Below are 20366 nucleotides of genomic sequence, written 5' to 3' on the forward strand. Positions count from 1 at the left end.
CTGGATGGTTGAATAATAATCTAGATTGATTAAATCAGCCAACTATTAAATGAAGTCGCATAATATACTAAATAGTGCTAATAGCTTCTTCTGGTCGAAACCACATCAAATAAAGTTTCTTGTGGTTGGAGTCCACTTTCTATTGCTGAGCTTCACATCCAGAACATATATATTTTTGATGATGAACTTATATTGTTTTGCTTTCTACCATTACATATGGATATCCAAAATTTTCGGACTGAAATAAAATACCAAACTGGAGCGTATATTTTTTCCAGATTTAGTGTGTACTTATGCATGTTAATGTAGACTATATCGAGCAACTTGTTCCACACATGCTATTGTTAGTTCCAATGATTTATTACATCCACGGACCAGGTTCATCTTGGTAACATATATAAAAGTTTTGTACACGTTCTGATAAGAATCTAAACCATGATGCTCCTTGTGGCTATTGGATATATTGATCAGTACGAAAGGCAAGAGTCATATGTCCCTTTGCCCTTCAATGTATAATCAAAACATATAGTACCTTTTACTCATTTTTAAAATTGATGTGATTCCATAAGTTCTTTAATTTACAATTTTACGTCAAAATATAATTAGTTATACAATTTCATTGACCTTTAAGTTAATGCTGTCCTGTTATACTAGTCTTGAATAGTTTACACTTTACAATTACCAGCAATATTAACACCAATTTCGTTTTTATTTCTATAAATGATTACGGAGTTCTAAGAAAATCATTACTTAGTCATGAGTGGATTTGTCCATTGCCTCCTTCCAGGGTTCTAGAGATTTAGTGTAATCGCACTTGTGACTTCTAATTTTTACACTATTCACAGAGCATCAAACAATTTATACACAACCGCATATGTCACTATCTCAACAATTCTTTGTTTGTTCTCTACATGTACTAGATTGTTATGACCTAGCAACATTTTCATTAATTAGTACTAGATAAAGTGAAATAAATTGTTCTTCATTAAAGCTCATGTGATACAAGTACTTCTACAAGGATTAAACTTTTATTATCGCAACGAAATACATGATGAATTTAATATCTTACCATTTTCAGAATATATCTCATGATTTTCAAGAAGTCATATGGGATCAATCCATCATCCATGCATGTAATTTTCCCGTATATGGATCTCAATTTGTAGATAATGGATGACATGACATTTATGAATTAAAGTAAGGTTTCTTTGTGTCTAAGTTTTTTTTTATAATCTCTTGTTGTGAAAGTGAGAAAGTAATTTCATACAAACGAGAATTGTGACGCTTATAATTATGGCCGATAATATTGTTACAAACCCATGGGTTTAGCCTGTTTGTCTATTATTTTAACGTGTATGGCTTAAGTTTTTATATCCATATAAATAAATGGGTATTGATGGGTTCATCCAATGGATTCGTGGGTTTAACGAGGTAAACCTATTACGGTTATGAGTTACCCATGGGTTAATGGAAAAAAAAAATGTTCTACAAACTCATGGGTTTACCCTGTTTGTCTATTATTTTAACGGGTATGGCTTAAGTTTTTATACCTATATAAATAAATGGGTATTGATGGGTTCGTCCAATGGATTTGTGGGTTTAACGGGATAAACCCATTAGAGTTATGGGTTACGGGTTACCCATAGGTTAATGGAAAATATATATATATATATATATATATATATATATATAATGATTTTGTATTTTGGTTTTAAAGATTTTTGGTTTTAGGATTTTAGGATGCTTTTTCTATTTTAATATCTGATATTATTTTTTTTAAGCTTGAAAAATTTAGTTAATTTTATAATTCTATTTTATATAATAGGTTACGTATTTTATATTAATTATTTTATTTTAATTTATTTATATATGGGTAACTCATATAACCTATTTAGCCCTTAAATTTTATATTATTAGATTTGGATATATAAATTCAACACATTATAATAAATGGATCAGGTTGACCCGTGCACAAAAGTCTCGAACCCACGTGGGTATGGGTGGGACTGGGTCAGGTTACCCATTTTGACACCCTATATGTTCACACCATCACATACACCCCTATATGTTCACACCATCACATAGTCGGTAGAGTTTCCATATATATTACTTAAATGTTTAATTCCATATATTTCATTTGCAGTTGAAGTAATTTTGTGTAAGTATGATAGCTATACAAAGTTAAGTAATTTATATTGCTATTTTAGATCGTCCTAGATAGTTATGATGAAGGAACTCAAGTTATTTTATAGAGACATGATTTAATTACGTTTGCTTATCTCAAATACCCACTCAAATTAAGTACATTCGAAGACACACATTAAAAAGGTACAAATAATTCCCCGATCGAGATATGTAAATAGTGATCCGAGGCACAATTGTTAGGATTTTTGTAAAATAAAAGCCACATATTTTTATATAGTTGTTCATAATCTTTGTGAAAGTTACATTTACAGTTTAATAAATCGTCGCTCTACAACAGATGAGTTCAACGCCCAAATAAAGGGCAAAAACCTGAGGATATATAAACAAAAACATATATCTCTCAAATACTCGAACTACGTACTAGCAACTAAAACCTCAAAAGATACATATCATTCTGCGAAAACAATACGAACTCCCCGAGTCAATATTAGATAAAGCGTTTTAGCTAAAAGGGCGAAACTGAGAAATGTTAAAAAGTATATTAACAAAACGATGTATAGACTCCAGTTTATCTCCCTATCCTTTCATTTCATTTTTCGCACTTGTAATGTTGTAGCTGACTCTTTAGCAAAGAGCGCTTTATATCTTTTAAACTCTCCAACAGAGGTGTAATCCGTTTTGTGATTAATACAACTGTTTGCTCAAAAAAAAGAAAAGACAATATGGTGAGTAACGTAAAGATACCGAAGAACCTGAGAAAATAAACAAATTGAAACAGTTTAGCAAAGATGATATTAGTATGATATTCTATATTACTTGATCCCTTACCTTACCAATATATATATATATATATATATATATATATATATCGAACAAATATATACACCAAGTCACACTGAGTCTAGTAAATTAAAACTATCGAACGAGTCCAGGAGTTCCCCCAAACACTTCAGTAGAATACAATTTAGTAGACAATGATATCTCCAATGAAGTGCTCAGAGGAACTCTAGGGAACATCCGACCAAAATGATGTGTTTCTTAAATTAATTGAACGTACACTTCAGTGGAATGGGCAAATTGGGTTTACAAGGGTGTTAGGGGTTTGAAAAAGAATGGAGACATTGGCGTTTCATATATACAATTGGAAACATTGTGAATGTAGACGTGAATCCAGGTTAAGGGCTTTAAGTGTACGTACGTGAGGGAATCATTTTGTTTCAAGAAAAGTGCACAAGTCCTTTCTCCATTCAGCTTTTTGCAGGATACGTTTCTATACACGTTTAGATGCCAAAGAATGTGCATGCACACTCATATACATGCAAATGCACACATAAATTTGTTTGCTTCTTCTTGTGCGCATCAGCGCATATACACACCGCTACTTAAACTTAATGATATACTGTAGACATAAAAAGACAGTTTTATTTTCGCTTTTACCATATTAACAACACATTAATTATCATCTCAACATAATATTAATAATTATTAAATATACTACTCCCTCCGTATCCCATTAAGTGATGTTTTAGGAATTTTTTTTTGTTTGGGTTCAAGTGATGTTTTCAAAAATCTATGCAAAATTTTAACTGTAATTGACTTTTTGACCATTTATATTCTCTATTATGTTTTCTCATTGGTTAAATTAGTTTTAGTTAATAACTTTTTGTTAAGTAAAGAATAAATTTTACTATGTGATTTCTTGAAAAAAGTTTGTATTCTTTCACAACAAATGAAACAGAGAGAATATTGTGAAATTCGTAATATTCTTTCACAGTTTTGTAGACTTTTTTTACATTTTGTAACTTTCTTTAGTTTTTATTTTGGTTTTCGTAACTTTGTTGAAATGTTCTTGGCTTTAAGCAATTACAACTTTACAAGGAAAAGAAAAAAAGAGAGTAGAAGAATAAGATCTACGGGAGGAAAGATCTTTGTGAAGAATGTGCTTCTGTAGCAAAAGATGATATTAATATTCTCGTGGCTCCTCCTTATTCCCAAATTCCGACTTGGTTCATCTTCATATATATATTTCGCCCATGTTTTGCTTGTCAATAGAGAACATATATTCTACGGTCCCTCCCCGAAAAATTCCTCTAAAAAAATATAATATGGAGAAGCATATATATATAAATGCAGCTTGGGTTGTCACTAAGAAGGTAAGTGAGTAAGAGAAGAAGCATTAGCAAAGAGACATAAGATGTAAAGTCAAATGTCCCCTTGAGTTCCCTTTAACGCTTCATTGTTCATATTTTGTTTTCTATCAACCGATGAATCAATTCAATGAACACTGAAGTGTTTGGGGGGACTCTAGGTGGCATCATGGCACTCAAAGATTTGAGCGGTTTTTTCCAACGGCCAGGTGAGTTAAGAGTTTTTTCATGTGTTCACGGATAAACAAATCATTTAATATTTACTTCTCTTTTAAAGTAATGTGACTCTTCTCATTTCATTTCTTAGTTAGCAACTAATAATTCGTCTCATTGGAGTTTAACTAGTTAAATATGCAGTTCACTAGTTAAATGTTGCTTAACCACTCAAATGAACAATAAATACATTATGATTGCATAGCAAAACCAATCCAATACGTAAGAATCATCTATAGACAATATCAGCTTTATCTATGACTTAGCTCAAACGTTTGTGAAAAAACCTAAGAACCTAACTAAGATCTTGAGACAGAGCACTATGTGCTTTGTTTTGTTCTGTTCATCTTATTCACCAAACTGGTTAAAACTCCACGATTTGAATTGCCTCCCTTTAAATCGAATCTAAACAGCAATAGAATCCATACTCTATATTGAATTGGTGAGAGACATACAAACACAGATACAAACTGAACAATCCAGAAAATATATGTGACTTATCCAAACAGTACAGTACATATATATAATGAACTGAAGGCATGAAACAACTAACTTTGGAAAACTGATAAATGTCTCACGTTTTTACCAGTTTGATCGCCTTCACTTCTTCAAAAGTTATAAAATCCGAGCGCAGAAGATTTGGTTACCCGATATTAATCAGCGGTCCAACTCTGTTCCACAATCTCCTTCACCCGTCTGTTGTATTCTCGCTTGTTCTCGCTGAATAAGCGGGCAGCTTCAGAGTTTGCAGGTGAGTTCGGGTTAGGATCACAGAGGAGTGACTGCAAGTTCGAAAAAAAACCATTCATCCATTGAAAGGGATAATCTCAAAAGATGAAATGATACACAAGGATTGATCATATACCTGGATAGATGTAAGGATTGCTGCAACATCATAAATAGGACTCCATTGGTTCTGTAAGATGTCAAGACAGATACTTCCATCTGCATAGACTGAACAAAACAGCCAAGAGAAACAATAAGATCAAGTAACAGAGCCAAAGATTAAGCATGAATGAGAGACTTACTATTAGGATGAAACATCCGAGAAACAAAACGAACAGTTGGTGGTTTGTTTGGATAATCCTCTGTAAACTGAATGGTCAACTTAAAAGTACCTGAAAGATAAAAAAAACATATACAGGTGATGTGGTACTTCTTAACAAGGATTGAATCTATACAAAGTTCATGTTTCTCTAGTCATATATGTAAAAGGAAATTGTACAAACCTCCATCCCAAGGTGTATCATCCGGACTGCAAAGTTCCATGAAACAGATCAGAATCCACACAAGAAGAGAAAAAAACAAGTTACTACCACAAAAAAGCATATGTTTATACCCAAAGATAACAGCGTTCCAGAGCAAGATGTTGTTGTCTTGAGGAGCACCACTGATTCCAGCAGGAGGATCTTGCTGCAACCTTTTGAAATCTCTCATAAGCCTCTTCCTTGCTGGAGTTGACATCTTCAAAAACCACAAAGATGCCACCACAAGTAAAAAAACAAAAACTAAGACTAAACAATCAAACGTTCCCAGGATGTCTTCTTAATTGCAAAATCTAAACAGGGGAAGAGGATAGATTCATATCTTAACATGGGCTAGATAAGACCCACAACAAGAATTACGAATAAGGGTCTCAATGAAAACTAACAAAGAGACCAGGCCCTCTCGAAATCGTAAGCAACCCTAAATCATCCCTATCAGGAGCAGAGCACCAAAACAGGATATAAGAAATTGGACAAACCTGAGATTCTCAAGATGAAAAAGGGATGAACTTTCGTAAAGATGAGCCGAGATCGAACACTTTTGAGGTAATCGGAGGAGATGGAGATGTCGGGAAATTAGGGTTTATGTTGTGGTCTAGTAAAAGAGACGGGGGATGATGATTGGGTCGCCGAGGCACCTGAAGGTGACAACCAAACCATGCATTCAGGAAACGCTCTTTTTTTTTTTTTTTTTTTTTTTAATACATTCAGAAAAGTTCCATATTTATTTATTTCATATATTTTCTTGGTCAATAAAATTCCAAATTTTAAAGAAATGATACAACTCATAAATAAATTTCAAAAATTTATAAATAAATTCTTATATTATAAGTGTGCTTTCAAGAATAATAGTATGATTTTTGCGCTATCTAAACTAAACATATTTTATCTGAAACGTATTAAATTACATTAAATTTACGTTTAATATTATTTTCGCGCGAAATTTAACTAACTAATATATTTTTTATTTGAAAACATATTAACTTACATAATATCACATTATTAGGCTAAATGACACTCATTTAAAAAAAATTACCACCATACAGTATATATTTTTCTAATTTCCACTATGCTTTTGTAAATTATAGTATAACCCAATTTTAAAATCTCCAAAGTTTTGCCAATGATCAGTTCACATCAAAAACCAATTTTGTACACTCATGTGCTGCTGTTGGATGGCAAGTGTTGTCCTAATCCCTTGTTATCAGTGTTAAGTTCCAATCATTATCCATCTCTAGGCAAAATTCCAACTTGATTAGATTTTTCTAAAGATAAATCACAAATGACAGAACTTTTAAAAGTCAAAATGGTTACAAAATAAAGATATAAAGACAACAAACTCCATAATCTAAAACCAAGAAAGAACAACAGAAACAAAGACAAAAAGTAAAGCTGAGAAACAAGAGATGATCATCGGTTAAGCATTTCTTTAACTGAGAACCCTAGACAGTTCTCAAAGTAGTTTGGAGGTTCTGATACGAAACAAGAGATCACATCCCTCAATGTTATAACACCATAAAGCTCATTCTCTTCTCCAGCCGCTACATAAACCCGATGCACCGACCTCGAAGCCAAACTGTTTATAACACTCCCCAAAGTCGAATCAGGCCTACATGTTATCGCAGGAACCGCTAAACCATACTCCTCTCCCGAGGTAGCAATCTTTGTCGCGAAACTCTTCACCGTAAGTTGTCTTTATCATAATAAACAAAGACATCATTTTTAGTAGTTGAACCAGAAGTTGTAATGTGAAACAAGCGAGTAAAAGTAAATTTAGACCTGAAATTGGAGAAGACTTCAGGTTGTAGAAGCAAATATCTGATATCTCTCATGCTTATGTTTCCAACAATCTTCTTGTTCGGCCCTTCGATTACAGGGAGACCACCAATGTTGTTGTCTCTCATCCGCTTAAATGCTTCAAGAATAAGTTCTTCACTCTCAATGCTAACAACCTGAACCCAATAAGTTCGATTTCACACCAGTTTGCAAAGCCTATTGCCGTGAGTTCTTAAAGAGTTTATATATTCTTTACCTCGCTAGGAGACATGAAAGGAAGGCCGAGATCAGCAATGGGGAGAGCAGAAATGTGATCAAACCAATCTCTACCTTTACAACCTTCAAGACCTTGAACAACTGCAGATTGAGTAATGTAGTTCTTTATATCAGGTTCTCCTGCTTTAATAACCGGCACATTTCTTAACCGGTACTTGGAGAGTAGCAACATAACACTCAGCATTGAACTCTCTGTTGAAACAGGAAGAAAAGGAGCCCATCTAAACGACTTAAGTATCGTTCTAACCTGACAACAACAACAACATAAAACATATCCATAACACTGTCCACTAAGCAAAAAAAGCATTACTAGGTAGTAACACTTACAGTGGTTGATTTGAAAGGCTCTTCTTGAAGAATAACTTGATAAAAATCTTTCCCTAATTTATCAGCAGCAGTAGGAGCATCTTTACCAATCCCACGATCAGCTGCAACACCACCAGCAACAGCAGCTCCAACCGCAGCCGCAGCTAGCCCCGCTGCAGCAACGGGACCAGTGACACCGAGGGCAGCAACACCAAGAGCTCCAACAGCTCCTGCTCCAACACCAGCAGCGGTTGCAGAGGTGGCAGACAAGGCGATTGCAGCGAGTTCAGCACTCTCTAGTACCCATAAGATGATCGAAGAGTAATCAATGATTCCTAGGTATCTGTCTCTCCAATCTAAAGAAGTCTCGTGATCTGTGTTGATCACAGGAGCTGAGAGTATCTTGCTGTCTGATAAAATCTTTACTGCTTCTGAGACTGGTGTCTCCGCTGGTATCTCTATCACTGTCATCAAACAAATGGGTAATTACAATCAGGAACCACTCTGATTCACAGAATGAAACTATACTAAGTTAAAAATTGGATCTTTTTTTTACAATCACGAACTACACTGGTTCACGGAATGAAACCAAATTGAGTAAAAAATTGGATCTTGTTTTTTTTTTTTATTACCTCTGCCGCCGGGGACTTGAGGGAAGGAGGAAACAGGGATACCGGCGAAAGCAGAGTTTAGGGTTTCTTGAAGAGATTTGGGAAGATTCTTCCTTGACTGAACTTTATCGAAATAAGCCTCACAGCTCGAAACTGTTGATCTTATCTTCTTATCTACTACTTCTTCGATTCCCGCCATTTCTTGGTTGCCGCTTGAGATCGTATCAATTGAAAAACTCGCAAAGCAATCTACTACGGTGATTCCAAGATTGGAAACGAAGAAACCCAGAAGAAAAAAAAAAGTTTTTTTGCTTGAGGAAGAAAAAAAAGAGAATCGAGAACAGTGGTTCGTGGTCGGGATAAGCGACGTGTCGGGAAGTTGGAACCTTTGGTTTCGCAACTACTGGCGGTTACGCGCGTCCTGATGAAGTGCGTCGACACGTGGCGTTACATTAAGATGGTCGTGTGTCAAAGAGTCTTTAACAGCGCTACAATCGGAGCCTCCGACGCGGATGGGCCGATTCCTAAGAGAGTGTTGTTGTCGTATGGGCCTGAGCCTACAATTGAATCGTGAATTAGAAGCGAATTGATAACAACCCTAAAGATAAAGATCGATCAATAGTGTTTGTGTTTTCTCATATGTTTTCTTTCACCAGTGGAAATAGAAGTGATTTTGAAATCCATTGTTGATCACAATGCCAATATATTAAAGGTCATATTTATAAATTGTCAAAAAAAAAAAAAAAAATGTTGTATCGGAAATAAATAGTCATATATAAGTTGGCGAGCCTCACAAGTTCCACTTTTACATTTTTTTTTACCATCAAATAATGCAGAAGAAAATATAAACATATACTGTGGAACTTGCAAGAAGTTCAGTAAGAGATGTAGAGTACTTAACAACTAGAAAATTTACATGTATATAGCTTACACTTAAACGTGATGGTTATTCATAGAAGGCATTAGTCACATTACATTAATGTGTTGAATATTATTCATGATACAAGGTCACTATTTCACCAAATATAAGACGTTATTTTACCAAATTTCACACTGTTTAAAATCATTCATGTTACATGCATGATCAATAATTTGTCAAATAACAAATTATTTTATGTGATAGCAATTTATTTTTGATTAATTGGCTATCTAAATGGAAGAGAATAATGTATATGATTCTTGCTAAACGTGATAAACAATCATGCAGCTCTCCACCAACGAGAAATAACATAAAGATAAATTGATTTTTACGTGATTCAAGCAAGTTATTTTGTAAATTCACACAATTTCACAAAAGTATAGAGTAATAAGGGAGATTTTGTCAGTCCCCATGGAAACCTCTTTTATTTAACATTTTGTCACCAAATAGTAATTTACTTTTACAGCTCAAAATTAGACTACCTACCTATTCACCCAAACCCAAACATTAATGTAACATTGTATTTTCAAATTTTATACAAAAACATATATATATTTTGTGTAGCAAATTGTTTGTAGGACAGTATACATTTACAAAAGCTTCATATATGCTCCATTATATGATTGGTCAGCCACTAATTTAGACACTTTGGATATCTACAAGTATATATATGCAATTTGCATATCATGCCAAAATGTACCAAATCTCACTTTCGGAGGCTGAAAATCAAATGAATGACAAAGGAAATGGACATATATCAATTACTTTCCGGACTTGTACCCTCCCTATACCGATATAGTTATTGTTGTCCTGAAAGTCTCGTTCGATAACGGGCCATTAGGGAATCTGTACTCAAAGGAGCTTGTGTTCGCAAGCCACCAAAGTTCAAGGTGTGATCTTGAGATGATGGAGGTGGAGGATCAGAGGAGGAGAAGTTGAGACTGAAAGAGGAGGAAGATATTGGTGATTGATTTGTATAGTTTGGTCTTGTGAGGTCCAATGTCACGGTGGGGTGGGCATTAGTGGTGGAGATAGAGAAGTGGTGATAAGGGAAATAGTAGCTTAGGCTCGCTGAGGTGGAGGACGAGGAAGAGGAGGAGCCAGATTGTAATAAAGAGGCAGCCGCGGAAGTTCCAGCAGCCATGTGGGTTGCTTCCATGGGAAGAGGATGGTCGTGGTTTCCTTCATATGTTGTCATAAAAGCAGATGTTTCTTCTTCTCCGCATCTTTGCACCTATAGACATATATATTTATATTTTATGATTTCTAAACTAACCAATAGACAATGAAAAAACATATTTTATGAGTTCTTAACTCAAAATCAATCGACAACAAAAACATTTTCTGGATTGTTATAGTATGTACGTAGTATACCTGTTTTCTGACGGGACAATTTGACGACATGGAGCAACGGTAATAGGCTCGTGGAAGAGGATTGGTTTTTGCTGTCTTTTGACCGTACTTCCTCCATTGGCAACCGTCGTTTATCTATACATTCATGTAACATATACCAATATGATCAACTAATTAGATTAGATGTTACGTGCTAAATAAACACATATATGTAATGTATGCATGGTTTTGGTGGTACGTACTGATGGGTCTTCACATGTTGCTTTAACAGAAACCCTAGTTTTCTTCAAACTTGTTTGCTCATGCTCTTCCAAAACATCTTGATGATTTTCATTTCTAGCTGTTTTGACGTCTTTCCTCGAAGATACACATTTATTCTCTGCGTTTACATTCTTAACTTGTCTACAATGATAATCTAATTTCGAGGTTGAGTCTTCACAATTTTGGATCTGAAATCCTAACCCCAGTGACGATCTTTTCTTTTTTGATCTTTCCTCCTTCTCATCAGAAGCCTTGTCCACCTTCTCCTCTTTTTTAGAGATCGTTTGCTCTGATGATCTTCCAAGCCTAAGTGATATATCTACACCAAAATCATTATCTTTGTCTTGATCACGATCAACCTCTAGCTCTATAGAAGCTCCTTGTTGTTTTCGGAGAACTTCGGAGACATGCATTTGAAGAGAGTTGTAGTTATTAAGAATCGTCGAGAGCAAGAGCTTTAATTTCTCATTTTCTTCCCTAACTTTTTCCACCTTTGCTTTTGTTGCATCAAGCTCCTCTTCCTGTAAATATATCCTCATGCGTTTATATTCACCTTCTAACCTTACATGTGTTTTACACACAAAAGTGAAAATATCATAGAAAATGAACGGAGATGGAAATGCCAAGAAACAAAAAAAAAAAATTGTATCCGACCGGTCTAGAGGGGATCTTATATAATTGCATGTTAACATTAAAAATATTTAAATACCGGAATAAATTTTGGTATCCTTGAGCATTCAATAACCGACCCGAATTAATTAACAGCATGCACCATTTTTGTTTGTGTTTTATGTTTATGCAAAGCATGATGATACTACAAAATAATGAACTTTTCGATACTCGAGACCATTTCTGAACAAGCAAAGTTGACTTTTATAAGAAGCAGCAAATCAAGTATTGATTTCAAACATAAAAATTATATGAAAGTAAACTATATGTAAATCTATATGAAAAACCAGAATCATATGAACATGAGATTAATTCTCACCGACTGAAACACCAGAAGGAGATTGAGAAAACAAACCAAAAAAAAACTTAATTTGAGAAAATCTGTGGTTTAAAACACTTATCAAGAAATAGTTTCAAGATTTACCTTATCAGGTTCTCCCATAACACCATCGGAAGGTTGGGAGCATGAAACGGTCTCCTCTTTGGTCATGATATATATTATGATTCAGATGTGATCTTGAGATCAACCGGATCTGCTCTTTTACTTCTTTGCAACAAAAAAAAAAAAAAATTTATTGGCTTCTTTATTGGTTTATATAGGGACCCAAATGCGTATAGTATTTGACTTTGGATTATAATAAGAGGGAATACAGAACTAAAAATATATAATGGTTTATATCACCACCACCATGTTACCAGCTCTGTCTCTATTCTTGAATAATCCCCAAACAGACGACGACTCAGCATTATATAATAAAATTAATTAATGCGCATCATCATATTATAATTGTGGTCATATAAATAAATTATCAAATCTTTTACTATAATTATTGTCATTAGTAATATCAAATGGTATTGCAATCCAGATGAATCTGGCCGAAACATTAATACTTTGGAATATTTCAATTTCTTACAAATTTACATCATAATTAAAGCATGTATATTTCATCTTATCAATAGTATTAGCCTATTAGGTAACTAAAAGCAAGTGTTTACTTTCATCTTATCAATAAATTGCAAGATTATCTTTAACATATCATATTTCATCTTATCATTCTTTTTTTTTTATATATGTTAACTAGTTTTAATGTACAATATCTATTAAGAGTTTAAGATAAAAAATTTAACCTTATATAAATAATACACATATATGAATACATTTATAGCTGATACAAGATCAGAACAAATATTATAACTTTATCATTTTTAGTGTGCTAATTTTTTTTTATAGGATCTTAATGTCCCTTAAACTTACGGTTATCTAAGTTTTTTAAATCGAATTAAATCAAATAACGAATCAAAAGCATGCTACTTATTATAATCATCTTCCACTAGGACACCGCATGTCAGTGAGTGCATTTGCATTTGTAAAAGAAAGTTTCAGCCGTACAACGCGTGTTGAGTATTTGACAGCACGGTTCTAGATGTGCGGGGTCGATTGTGGTGATCGTATCCAATCAAAATATGATATCTCATCGATCTGCATGCTAACTTAATTACGCTGATGATATATAGATATAGTTACCCCAAAGTTTTTCTCTCTGGCACGTTCCTCGAGGTAGGGTTTTCGATCTCTTCCATCTCTTTCTCCCTTTGAGCCGGTGGCGGTCACCGCCGGCGACTCTCTTCTATCATGGCAAAAAAAAAACGAAAACCGCTTGCCCGTCATCTGCCCTCTTCCGTTCCTGATCTTCCCACCAGATCTGAACTTCCCTTATCTCCATCTCCTGGACAGAAGATCTTTCCATCTCCGACCTCAGATCCAGTCCCGGCTAGTCATCCGCAGGATACTCTGCCTCTCCTAACGTGGGCTGAACGTACCTATGGAGGATCCTGCTCTCTAAACAAATGTGGTTCACCTTTTTTGCTGGACTCGGGAGAAATCTGTGTAACAATCCCAAATAAGGTAATTGAAGACAACAAGTCTCTCTAGCAGAGCTTTGTTGTCGGCCAATTTTACCGCAAGGCTCCTTCCTATGGAAAAATCAGAGCAGTGATAAACCTAATTTGGAGTAAATGGCATCAAGACATCTCTGTCTCGAAGCTCGACACGCCGAACACCTTCCTCTTTAAGATACCAAACATCTCCACAAGACAACGTGTACTAAGAGAAGGTATATGGTCCATAGATGGCTCCACAATGTTTGTTGCCGAATGGACTCCAGGGGTTCAGCCTTCAAAACCGGCTCTCAGGACGGCTCCTGTCTGGATTGAGCTCCAAAACGTGTCGTATGAGTTCTATTGCCCGCCGGCGCTCAGTCGCATCGCCAGCATTGTAGGTCATCCAATCTGTCTCCACAAGGAAACATAACAAATGACAAACCTGGAGGTGGCCAAGGTATTCACTGAAATAGACTTGCACAAACCCCTTCCAGAATTTGTATGTGCTCAATTTGAATGCGGTGAAACAAGAAGGGTTGCCGTGTCGTGCCCCCATCTCCCTCCAATCTGTCCTATTTGTGACGAAGCCGGGCATACCTCAAAGCACTGTATGAGTGTCCCTCTACTGTGCTCCACCTGCAAAAAGGCAAATCACGCTGAATCCATCTGCCCCTGGAGGAAAGGTAAAGGTAAAGAGGGAGCCACTGCTAGTGAGGTACAAGTTATAGTCACCAAGGAACCAGCCACAGTGAAAACCTCATTGCAATGGGTAAAGCGTACAACCCCCCCCCCCCCCCCCCCCCCTCCCAGATTTCCGAGTCTAGAGTACCTAGCGATACTACTACTTTCACTGAAAAGAAGTCTGATCCCCCTGAAGTAGTGATTGTTAACCAACAGGATGTTGTACACTCATTTGGTGTTCCCGCTGAAGGTAAAGCTGTGGATAACTCTCCTCAGCCGCTGGGATACTCTACCTCCACCGTGGAGAAGGAGGAGAAACCCCCGGACGATGACAATGGTGGTTTCACCAAGGTGTTGTCTAAGAGTCAGAAGAAAAAGAATAGGGCCAAGCTGAAGAATGGTCCTATTCACGTGGGAAGGTTTTCCTTCCGTCACTAATCCACTTTTTGAATATCCTTTTTGTCATGCTGATGTTTTGTTGGAATATATGAGGGATAAATGATCCCGATAAGCAGCGAAGATTCAAAACCTGGTCTCAGCAACAACGACCAGTTTTTGGCTGTCTCCTAGAGACACATGTTTTGGAACACAATGCACAGAAGGTCATGAAAATCTTTCTGTCGGGGTGGAGTCTAATCCCAAATTATGAACACTCCCATATAGGGAGAATTTGGGTGGTGTATAGCAAAGCAGTGAAGGTGTTAGCTTATAAGAAGACTCGCCAACACATTACTTGCAGTATCTCTTGGCCAGACAAGGAGATCAATTTCACTGTTTCTTTTATCTACGGTGCCAACCTCAGACACGAAAGGGTTGCCCTCTGGAGTGATCTTGAGGATATGGCTTTAAACACGCCTGTGCGGGATTCTCCATGGCTAGCCATCGGGGATTTCAACCAGACGCTTCAACCCTCCGATCACTCAAGAAGTGAAGACTATGAGGTTTACTCGGGAGGATGCAGAGAACTGCAACACTGTTTGAACAACACTTGTTTGATGGATCTGCGTGCGCATGGATCAATATTTACTTGGTGGAATCATCAGCAAAGCACTCCAATCGCAGAAAAACTCGACCGTATGGTGGCCAATGTACAATGGTTTGCTGCGTATGTCACTGCCATTGCAACCTATGAAGAACCTCTGTTCTCGGACCATGCCTCATGTTGTATCAGGTTTCAGGAAAGGGGACCAAGACCAATACAACCGTTTAGGTTTAATCACCACCTGTTGCAACATGAGAGCTTCCTCCAACTAGTCCACGACAATTGGAGTTCCTCTGAGGAAGGGAGCTCACCTTTGATCCAGGTCAGCCGAAAGCTTAAATGCCTGAAAGGTCCTCTCAAAGACCTTAACAGATCGGCCTTCTCAGGGATTGAAAACAAGGTGAAAGTGGCTTTGGCAGACCTTAAGGCAGCTCAAGCTAATCTTTTCAACTCGCCTAACCCGGAATCAGCCTCTGCGGAACGCAAGGCTCATGAGATATGGGAGAAGCTGGCCAAAGCAGAATCAACGTTCCTCCACCAAAAATCAGGCCTCAATGGATAGCAGATGGAGATGAGAATACGGCTTACTTCCACAAGAGTGTGGTGATTCACCAGGCTTTCAATGAGATCAAAAGGCTCCAAATGGATGATGGCTCCATAATCACTGATAAACGAACAATCAAATCTGCTTGTGTAGATTTTTACACATCACTATTTGGAAAGTCTAGCTCTACCCCGTGTCTTAAAGCGTGTATCCAATCAATTCACCCTTTTAGATGCAGTGAGGGACAAAGGCAAGCATTGGATAGAAATTTCACCTCTGTAGAGATACGTGATGAATACTTTTTGCTCCCTAGAGACAAAGCCCCAGGACCGGATGGGTACACAGGAGAATTCTTCAGACATTGTTGGGAGATAGTGGGAGAGGATGTTACTAGAGCAGTGCAACATTTCTTCACGTCTGGTAAAATGGAGCCAAGTTGGAACTCTACACCAGTAACAATGATTGCAAAAGTGACAAATGCGGATACAACTTCAGACTATAGGCCCATCACATGTCTGAATGCACTGTATAAAGTCATTTCCAAACTGTTAGCTAGGCGGCTGCAACTACTACTTCCAGATATGATCCAGCAAAACCAAACTGCTTTCATAAAGGACAGGCAGATAGTAGAGAATGTCTTGCTGGCGTCTGAGCTCGTCCAAGGGTATAATAAGAGTGGGATCTCAAAACGTGGAATGCTTAAGATAGACCTCCGTAAAGCTTTTGACTTCATAGAGTGGAGTTTCATCCTGGATATCTTAGCCGCAACAAACTTTCCTCAGAAGTACCTCCACTGGATTCGTCAATGTATTCAGACCACTCGATTCTCCATTTCAGTTAATGGTGAACTGTGTGGTTACTTCAAGGGAAAAAAAAGCCTCAGACTGGGAGATCCCCTGTCTCCTTACCTCTTTGCCCTAGGAATGGATATCTTCTCCAGACTCCTCGATCTCAGATTCAGTAATGGACAGATTGGCTACCATCCAAAGGCTTCAAACCCAAACATCACACATTTAATCTTTGCTGACAATGTGATGCTTTTCTTTGATGGGGAGCACTCTTCTCTGCAGGAAATTGTGAATCTCCTAGAGTATTTCGCAAACATCTCTGGTCTGATTATGAACATGAACATAACAGAACTCTTCCTTGTGGATTCCACTGTGGCTGAACAGACCTCTGTGAGCACAAATTTTGGCTTCTCCCTGGGAACCCTCCCGGTTCGTTACCTTGGTCTCTCACTATTGCCAAACCCTCTCTCCCATGCAGATTGCGAGCCTCTGATCCAGAAGATTAGAGCAAAGCTGAATTCCTGGCTCCATAGACACCTTTCCTACGCGGGGAGACTCCAACTTCTCAGCTCAGTTATTCAAAATATAATCGCTTATTGGTGTGCAGTGTTTATCCTACCTGCAAAGTGAATCAAGGACCTGGAAAAACTCTGCAGGAGGTTCCTCTGGTCGGGGTCTATAGAACACCTCAAGCAAGCAAAAGTCAGTTGGAAGCAAGTATGCTCCCCAAAAGAAGAGGGAGGCTTGGGTCTAAAGGACCTAAGAGCTTGGAACAAGATTTTTGGGTTGAAATTGATATGGCAATTGTTCTCTAAGTCCGGTTCTCTCTGGGTGGCTTGGTGTAAAAAGAATAGGCTGAAAAGAAGTAGTTTCCGGAGACTCTCATCAAAAAGCCCTGGGTCCTCCATGTGGAAACACCTCTTGAAGCTTAGAGACACTGCAAAAATCCTTCTCTCCTGCGAAGTGGGTGATGGGAAAACATGCTCCTTCTGGTACGACAACTGGACTCCTTTCGGAGATTTATACTCGTCCCTTGGACCAGATGCCCACCGACGCTATGACTTGCCACTGGATGCCACAGTGTCTACAGCTCGCACTCAAAATGGGTGGATTTTTAGAGGTGCTCGTAGTGAAAATGCTGAGAACCTGCTATGCCATCTCGCAGAAAAAGAAATCAACTCGGAAGTCAAGGATTTATACTTGTGGGCTAACTCGACAAGGGAACCTCAAGATCGTTTTAGCTTCTCCAACACTTGGAAAGTCTGCAAACCACCAGCAACGGAGGTACCTTGGCACAAGCAGGTTTGGTTCCCAGGTTCCATCCCCAAATACTCCTTCATAATGTGGCTTGCTTGCCTTGATAGAATGCCAACTTTGTCTCGCTTGAGGAACTGGGGTCTCTTGGAAGATGACACATGTATTCTCTGTGAAATTTATACTGAAACAAGAGATCACATATTCGTACGCTGTCCTTATAGCTATGACTTGTGGAGATGGTGCACCTCAAGAATGAAACTGCACTTCTTTGGTTTTAGCTCTTGGGACGGTTTCCTACTATGGTTGCAAGCCTCCTCCGAAGGAAACTTGGCAACACTGAAGTTACTGGTAGCTCAGGCAGTGATCTACACACTTTGGCATGAGCGAAACGCGCGAATCTTTACCGGACAACGCACCCCAGTCGAAGGCCTCTTCCAGCATCTTGATAGACGTATCCGAAACACCTGCTTAGCACGAGAGACAAATCCGAAGCTACGGGGCATGCTAGCGTACTGGTTCCGAGGGCTCTCGGCCTAACTTATCCTCTTCTTTGCTCTTTCTCGCTTTGTAAAATCTTCTACTTTCTTTATTGTATCGGGCATGTTCAACCCGAATCTAGTTGTTGCTGAGACACCTTTTCTCTCTATTGTAATCATCCGTAAGTTATAAAAAATACCAGAAATTTTATTAAAAAAAAACTTAATTACACTGACTAATTTCATGTTAATAATAGACACCGTATGAATTTCATAAGATAATAACGAAATGTTCAATTGATGAGTAAGGGATGCAAGAACTTTCTATGTATGAAACATATACAGTATGTATAAAGTTAGGGGTTATTGAAGTTTACTACTATTATAACTAGGACTCAGACCCCCCGCGACATCGCGGGAAAAATATTTTAGAAAAAGTAAACAAATTTTAAAATTTAAAATTATACATTATAAAATTATTTGAGTGTAATAGAATAGTTTGAATACATAAACATTAAATATAAACTGTTACTAAAAACACAATCATCAAAATGAAAAATTATAACAAAAAATATGATGGCCCTCTTCTTTTCATGGTCGCTGCTTTGGCGATCAGCGACACAAAAACACACGTATCTTGATATGCAAAGCTTGTGGAGACTAACAATGGCAACTTCATAAAGTAGTTGCAACGACTCTTTTTTTATCAGTTTTACGATCGCTCCATTTTTCAGCGACATGAGTAACAACGGCAACACTGGAGAAAGTAGTCGCTGCGACACCTTTTTTAATCTCCACCGTTTTTATTGCTTGTTTTGACGTGTAATTTTGAGTCGTTTGAATGTGTCTTAGCGACTACTAAACGAACAAGGCCTATGTAGTATAGACGCAACTTTACAAAAACCATTGTTTTAAGTATAATAAATATATAAGATATTTTATGAAGAATTATGATAAAAAACTACAATTAAAAAATCATTACGACAAAGTGATCCTAACTGAGAATATTGAACTAATTGGTGTAATGAGTAAATATAATTTTCTATTAAATAATTATAATTAAAAATATATTTAATAGTGAGTGAAACTGTATCAACGAAAAATTAAAATTAAAATACACAACTTTTAAAAACAAAATAAAATAATTGAAAATAGTTTTTAAGGAAAGTTACGATAAATAGACGCAATTGTAAATTCTATATTAAGTTTTATTAAATTTCTATATTGCTATAATCATTTCTAATTTTTGATTTGGGTTATAGAATAACGTTGAATATTAGATATTAATATTCAAATTTTATATATTCAACATAAAACGGAAAATTTGTTTCAACGAACAATGATTTGTTAGTTATTGATAAAGAGACTGAAACAACCCATTTTTTTTATAAAAAATAAATAAATAATAAATATTAATAATAATAATAAATAAACTACAACTAGTGGTCACATACCCACTAGCTACCTAACTACAATCACAATCAACATCGGAATAACAAATATCAATATCCAATAAATATCCAATAATAAAATAACCAATATTTCAAATAAAAACAATAACCAATAACCAATAACCAAACAACATGGAACATAAAACCAGCAACCTAGTAATGTTTCTAATGACCCAACTCTAGCAACCTAGCAATGCCAGACAACAACCAATCGAGTCCCTAAAACATCCTCCTCTTCATTGTCTTGATTCCATGATCACACTTTGCCTTTACCTGCACCACAAACACAAATTGAGATGCATGAGTATTTGATAAACACTCAGTGAGGCAATTCTCTCATATACTGGGCTATACACGCAAGCAAC

The 20366-nt window shown here is 36.7% G+C and overlaps 4 protein-coding genes across 4 annotated transcripts; 1 reads left to right on the plus strand and 3 right to left on the minus strand.

Annotated features, from left to right (window-relative positions):
• Positions 1–4911: 4911 nt before the first annotated feature.
• LOC104750830 (ubiquitin-conjugating enzyme E2 2) lies at positions 4912–6563 on the minus strand. Its single transcript, XM_087493018.1, has 6 exons — positions 6250–6563; positions 5845–5969; positions 5735–5760; positions 5534–5623; positions 5371–5459; positions 4912–5287 (listed from the first exon to the last, which is right to left on the minus strand). The coding sequence occupies exons 2-6, from the start codon at positions 5967–5969 to the stop codon at positions 5159–5161; spliced, it is 459 nt and encodes a 152-aa protein (XP_087349144.1). The 5' UTR covers positions 6250–6563; the 3' UTR covers positions 4912–5158.
• A 442-nt stretch (positions 6564–7005) lies between these two features.
• On the minus strand, positions 7006–9193 carry LOC104750831 (SNF1-related protein kinase regulatory subunit gamma-1-like). The gene is made up of 5 exons (XM_010472680.3): positions 8761–9193; positions 8150–8592; positions 7803–8069; positions 7550–7722; positions 7006–7463 (listed from the first exon to the last, which is right to left on the minus strand). The coding sequence occupies exons 1-5, from the start codon at positions 8936–8938 to the stop codon at positions 7181–7183; spliced, it is 1344 nt and encodes a 447-aa protein (XP_010470982.1). The 5' UTR covers positions 8939–9193; the 3' UTR covers positions 7006–7180.
• Positions 9194–10189: 996 nt separating this feature from the next.
• On the minus strand, positions 10190–12669 carry LOC104750832 (putative WRKY transcription factor 36). Its single transcript, XM_010472681.3, has 4 exons — positions 12366–12669; positions 11254–11793; positions 11033–11146; positions 10190–10892 (listed from the first exon to the last, which is right to left on the minus strand). Exons 1-4 carry the CDS (start codon positions 12429–12431, stop codon positions 10458–10460), a joined length of 1155 nt encoding a protein of 384 aa, XP_010470983.2. The 5' UTR covers positions 12432–12669; the 3' UTR covers positions 10190–10457.
• Positions 12670–14255: 1586 nt separating this feature from the next.
• Positions 14256–16047, plus strand: LOC147925751 (uncharacterized). The gene is made up of 3 exons (XM_087492752.1): positions 14256–14591; positions 14681–14903; positions 14996–16047. Exons 1-3 carry the CDS (start codon positions 14256–14258, stop codon positions 16045–16047), a joined length of 1611 nt encoding a protein of 536 aa, XP_087348878.1.
• The last annotated feature ends 4319 nt before the right edge of the window (positions 16048–20366 follow it).

The sequence above is a fragment of the Camelina sativa genome, chromosome 16 (genome assembly GCF_030686135.1).
Source record: "Camelina sativa cultivar CO46 ecotype springtype chromosome 16, ASM3068613v1".
Classification (NCBI taxonomy): Eukaryota; Viridiplantae; Streptophyta; class Magnoliopsida; order Brassicales; family Brassicaceae; genus Camelina; species Camelina sativa.